General features: G+C 43.7%; 1 protein-coding gene across 1 annotated transcript; it reads left to right on the forward strand.

Annotated features, from left to right (window-relative positions):
• Positions 1–4,602: 4,602 nt before the first annotated feature.
• Positions 4,603–5,987, forward strand: LOC147881328 (histone H3.3). The gene is made up of 4 exons (XM_087402243.1): positions 4,603–4,849; positions 5,116–5,192; positions 5,330–5,420; positions 5,681–5,987. The coding sequence occupies exons 1-4, from the start codon at positions 4,778–4,780 to the stop codon at positions 5,849–5,851; spliced, it is 411 nt and encodes a 136-aa protein (XP_087258369.1). The 5' UTR covers positions 4,603–4,777; the 3' UTR covers positions 5,852–5,987.
• Positions 5,988–6,387: the final 400 nt, after the last annotated feature.

Here is a 6,387-nt window from a genome sequence, read left to right on the forward strand (position 1 = left end):
TCGGTGCTCATGTCTCGGCCGGTAATACAACCAACGTTGCATCAGAGGGTCGAGGATGGGTTCATATTCTGGCTGTGTTGCGAAAGGGAAGCCGTGCTTGCAACTGTGGTGTGACGGTCCGACGTAGCACGCTTTCCTGCATACGTGCAATTGCTTTCTGAGAACTAGTTCTCGCAGCCTTGTGTTTCGAGGATCCAGGGCCTCGTCCTTGGGGACGTAAGCTGCAATCTCATTTGCAATTCGCTGACGGTCATCATGGTGGACCCACAATATGACATGGGCGTGTAGGGAGCCCCTGTTTTGTATCTCATAACGAACGACATGGTGTTGTATTCAGCCAAGCAGACCGTCGGATGAAAGCAAATGCTTGCGCATGAACATGTGGAAGCGTGCGTGGAAAAGTGCCACACATTCAACAGGACAGTCCTTCCAAGTGAATTGCGCATTATAATGCGTTGCGATGCTCTCGATGACATTAATTTCTTGCCACCGTGTATCGGTGACCTCGTCTGCAGTGAATGTCAGAAAGAAATCTGGGAGGCCCCAAGCATCGACCATCGTTATGAGGTCCTTCAGTTGCCGTCGATGCCACGATGGGGACCCCGGCATTGTTGATGGCATGCTGTAGCGAAGCACGTGTCTCATTGCGTCTTCATCGGTCGTGGCAGGGTTGGCTTTCCTATATTGGTCGATGTCTCGTTGCAAGCATGTAGAGTTGCTTGAATTGGCAATCATCACTGCCTGTTTTAACTGGAACATGATCAACAGGTACGGCTTGTAGAGCGTGTAGATAGAGAATAAGGTGCATATTCTCATTTTCACATAGTTGCTAAACTGTATGCAGCCATCATAGTAGCCCCGTCCGAAAGGGAACAGGAATGGGAACACTGCTGACTCCATGGTTATGTCAACGCACGCACTGCCAGCTGCTGCTACTCCATCGACGTGGAATGAAGCGACCCTCTCTGAAAGCATTTCTGTACCCCGTAGCTGTATGGAGGCAAACTCATGCTTGTCCCTTGCATCAAAGGCGTGACGGTTCGCGGGGTCCACCATGTTTTGCAAAAGCAGGAGCTCAGGCTGAGATTCCGCTATTGACATTAACTCGAAGGGAGCTGTCTCATCGTGTAGTTCCAAGATACCTGCAATGGTTTGAGGACTCAAGATGCACATACCCATCTTGATGTCCGCACGCTCTGCTAAAGAATTGTACTTGCGCAATATTGGATTGTTCTCGATGTTGTATGCGAGCACACCTGACAGCTCGTTCGTCACGATTTCTTGAGCCAAGCTTAGTGGGACGTTTCGCCAAGATATCAGAGGATTGTCTAGAAGTGACCTTCGATCTAGTGTGCCATGAGCAATCGCATTTGCAGTCGTGGTAACTGAAATGGATACATCTATGATGCTTAGTAGTTGCGTGTGGAGGTGGTTTGTTTTAAGCAACTGCCGAGAGTACTGTGGCATCAACCGCACAATGTATCTGCTCCGCTGGGCATCTCGTGTGTAGCTTTGGCATTTCCAGTAAGTCACTTGCATGCCCATATTCTCGCAGGCATCCAAAAGTATCATGTTTCCGAGTGCGGCGCTGTGGCTTGAGATCCCTATGCCTTGCGAAGAAATGATCCTTTGGTTTGCAGGCACTAGCGTGGTTATGCCACAGACACCGCAGATTTGAAGGCTAGAGAAAATAGCCGCGCAAATGGTCATGTTCGAAGGAGTTTCCGGTGGTCATTTCTACATCGTGACATGAATCGATGTCTTATGTTCGGGTTTAAACACCTACAGGGATTAATAATAAAAACCATCCGAAACTTTGCTACAATTTCACTCACGTGGTTTTGTCTAAACGCAACAGGAAAAACAAAATGGACTGAACCTCTATATTTAGAAGGTGAAAGAATTGATAAAATAACTTGAATCAAGCAAATACATTTTGTTGTGCGTACCTTTAGGAGAAGACACTCGTTTGGAGGCTGCAAACATCTCGAAAACAGAAGTGTTGCAGACATGATTAGTATGTTGGTCGAACCAAGCAAATGTAATGTTCCCTTGCGGAAACAGAATGTGCGAAGAAGTGTGCGTGCTCAAGATGAGGAGTTAAAAAAAAAAAACCATACGTAATGTATGGTGGAGAGCCGGCACATGTCTCTCCAAAAATTATATATCATAGGAGAACGTGCCATCCCCCCGTTTCGAATAGTCACCTCCAGTGTTGGAGGTGTAGCGCATTAATGCAGACCAGAGCAACAGACGGTGCAGAAACATTTCAGAATTGAAATGACCGTACATTGTACTTACGTGGAGTATCCTTTCTGACAAGTGGCCTATTTCTTTGCTGGAGTGTTGGAATCTGAAAAACAATCATGATTAGTCAATATGCATTCCTCGTGTTCAGCATGTTTGGATATGTTTGTTAGCATATGTGCAATTTCCTAAAGATGATAAATTCAAGCAGAAAAGCTATACACAATCCAACGTTAGACATCGTCCGTGTGCTGATATCTATCTCTCGGAGGCTTAGTTCCTTTAGTAATTATTTGTCAATGCTGCGAGCTTGTAGCGACCTAGAGAATGTCAAAATTTCTCATCAGCGTTTTGGTACTTTTGTCTATCGACCTATATGCACTATTGATTGGAAATTGTGAGTTGTAAAAGGGGGTTCACATCCCAACCTACAACGAAACAAGGTTGTGGCAAGCCAGCGCAACCTACAATGGAAACTACTGCTGTTTTACCTGTCTGTCTGTCTCGAGAAGCAAACAGTCCTATTTGGCCGCTATACATGGCCAACATCAAGAAATAGAATAGACGTGTATTCCGCGTAACTAGCCAAGCTGCTGAGGTTGCCGAAGTAGTGACAAATCCTGTTAGTAGAATGAGACCCATGGAGAGTCCATCAATACCTAAACTTCGATGGGAATTGATTGAATTTATCCAGCTTTAATCCTCCACCAATCTCTCGTTGCAAGCCCACACCGCAGAACCAGAAACCAATAAATCAACTTTTGCTGCAGTTTTGTAAGCTGCAGCAGCTTTGTTCTTCAGGACTTTAATTCCTCTGCCATTGAGCTCTTGCAGCACGAACCATGAAATGGGTACGTAGGCACGGAAATTAAAGAATCATGCTTCAATTCTTTTTGGATCTCTAACTTCAACTGTAGCTTCTCAACCGAATCCTGAATCGAAACGTCAATCCATTCAGGTATTGAGGTGGTTACCCTCCCACATATATTTAAAGAGAGAGAGTGGAAATTTACTGGTTTCCAAGTGGCATTGTGGAATACTTTCGAGGCTTTTAGTAGCCACCTCCCGAAGTAAGAAACAAAGGATGTCTAATGAACACAATAAACAAAAGTGCACGTCACGCGCCATTTTCAAAATCAAGCTAGAGATGTACAGATCTAACATATCGTCTTTCTAGATACGGATAAAAGCATGGATTCATGTATGGAGAGTAAGCTTTGGAAGAGATGTGCGGCGAGATGGGCTTCTCTCCTGTATGCATTTGTTAATGCAGCAATTGTGCAGGCAGCAGAATAGCTGTGTAGACTTTTGTCCTAGAGTCCCCGTGGAGGAAAGGGAAATTAATGACGACACAAAGCATCCACAACTTTGTCAAGTGGAAAAAGCTCACAAAGAGCATCCGAGGCTTTTGATCGTGGAAGTAGAAGCATATACTGGAGCTTTGTCTTTAAGCCCGTCATGGGTGTTCTACCAGCTGTGCTTTTACGCAATTCTCTCCAACCATCTATTCTGCTCAAAGAAATGAGAACTTATTACGAAGATCCGGAGTCCGATTCTTCGTTCGATTCGAATTTTGGAGGTTGGGGATTTGAAAGCTCAAATTTAGTCGCCGATCAATGGAGTTGCAAGTTGCAGCTTGTCTGTGTGGGTGAGGGCTTGTTATAGTCTCCAAGCATCGAGGGATGCTGACGGTTGCACATGATAAAGTGGGTCCTTGAGCAAGGTCGAAGCCAACAGGATAAACGATAATGCCAACGCTTCGACGGAGTTCTAACTTCTGAAGGAGAGGGAGGATGAGATATGGAAGAGTCTGAGAGACTATCTTGAGATAGCAGCTGGTAAATCTATATCATTTACGGGAGATAATCTATCAGAAATTTCTATAGCAAGATTCCCAATTCGCTGCGGAATGGTTGTCTACGAAACAAGTATTCCCTACATGGATTGGCAAGTAAGGAAGTAGAAGCAAACCTGATGGTGATGATGAATGATGAACAAACAGCAACACACTTGAAATTACACACTTGAAATTACAATGTTTTTTTATGTTTCGCCTATATTTAAAGGTTTTGCCATGGCTTTTTACGCAGCTTTTCAAAAGCTTTCAAAGCTTTTAAAGGTTTTGCCATGGCTTTTTACGCAGCTTTTCAAAAGCTTTCGAAGCTTTTGGGCTTTCAGAATTTAAAAAAAAAGCTTTTGGGCTTTCAGAATTAAAAAAAAAGCTTTTGGGCTTTTAGAATTAGAAAAATCTAAGGGTGTATATTGTGCCACGTGGAAGCACAGGATTTCAGAATTTGAAAAAACGTCCTAGTGCTGGCCAAGTAATCAGACATTTTCGCCCGGCCTTTTACATACCTTAATCGCCTTCAAAGATTCGGCCCCGCACAAATTAATTAATAGGGGCCCCAATTCAATTTGGGGGTCTGTAATTAGTCGCCAATTAACACATTGAGACTCGTTCTTCTTTTTTGAACACGTTCCAAGTTGCAACTCTTGGTCCAAGTTCCAACTGCCCAAGAGGAAGGAAGCTATGGCGCGTACCAAGCAGACCGCTCGCAAATCCACCGGAGGCAAAGCTCCCCGCAAGCAGCTTGCCACCAAGGTTTCTTCCTCGCCATCCCTTCCCTCCCCTTCCTGCCTTTTCATTTTCTGTGTGCTGTTTGATGTAGAGGGAGGTCGTTTGGATGCGAAGGAGATCCCTCTGTTTTCTAGGGTTTTCTCTCCATTTCGTTTCCTCACCCGTTTGTCGTCTCGTAACATAGCTCAACCTTAGGAATTTTGTAGAGGATAACAATTCGTCCCATTATTCCTTGTTTGAATTTTGACCTTTTCGAGGTATTGCTGCTCTGGGTCCTAATCTTTCTGTAGGCCGCTCGGAAATCTGCTCCTACTACCGGAGGAGTGAAGAAGCCCCATCGCTATCGGCCTGGGACTGTTGCACTTCGGTACGTCATCCCTTGGCAAGGTTGAAGCATACAAGAGTGTTTGCGGGTGCGATCGTTACTGTGATTTCGTAATTATTAGAAAAAGAAAGGGGAGAAGCGATTAATATTGCTGCTACTTTTGCATGTGTGATATCAAGGGAGATTCGCAAGTATCAGAAAAGTACAGAGCTCCTGATTCGCAAGTTACCATTCCAGAGGCTTGTTCGAGAGATCGCCCAGGACTTTAAGGTACTTCTGCATAGATAGTCTGTTTCGTTAGCTCCTCCCTTCAAATGACTGATTTGAGGATCCAAAAGAACTTCAAAACTTAACATCTATTTGGGTGCTATTGCTTCATGGCTAGCTTTTGGTCTGCAGTTTATTTCTAGCTCTTATGGGAACTGCTTCTTGCGATAATATAGCTCTAGGTACTTGATGTTCAGGAATGTTAAGTTCTCACTTTTGTAGTGTTATGAATGCATTTTTCTTAATCAAGTATCGTCTTTCAGACTGATCTGCGCTTCCAAAGTCATGCTGTACTAGCCCTTCAAGAGGCAGCAGAGGCCTACTTGGTGGGTCTCTTTGAGGATACCAACTTGTGTGCTATCCATGCAAAGAGAGTGACCATAATGCCGAAAGATATCCAGCTTGCAAGGCGAATTCGAGGGGAGAGAGCTTAGGGCATATGTTCATAAGTCAGTTTTCAGTATTTAAAGGCAACATTATGTTCCAGCATGCCCTATTGAAAATGACTCCTACTTTCTCTTCTTGTCTGTTTTAGTCCTCAAACTTTCCCATTTCGATTTGGGACTCTTATTTCTCCTCTTGTTTGTTCAGTGCATTGTCCTATTTGGATATGGGACTCGCATGCATTTGATCATCGTTTCAATTGTGCATCTCTGATATGGTCATCATGGTTTGGTTTGTGGAATTTATGAAGTAATCATAGAGTCTGTATGTACATGTTAGTACCTAGGCAAACAATAAAGTCATTATAAACACATGGATAAGGAAATATTGTTAGCACGAACAGCATGGAGCTAGAACGTGGAACCTTTAACAAAAGAGGTATTTAAAATAGGCTTTACAATTTCAGTGGGAATACATTTTTTGTTGTATGAAAACATGTCCCGTTGGTACATCTAAACACTTTAACAAGGGGTTATTTGAAAGTATCCTTATTGCACTACATGATTAAGCTTTCAATGGAATACAC

This window comes from Dipteris shenzhenensis, chromosome 31 (genome assembly GCF_047967505.1).
Source record: "Dipteris shenzhenensis isolate YYH24624 ecotype China chromosome 31, Dip_SZ_1.0, whole genome shotgun sequence".
NCBI lineage: Eukaryota > Viridiplantae > Streptophyta > Polypodiopsida > Gleicheniales > Dipteridaceae > Dipteris > Dipteris shenzhenensis.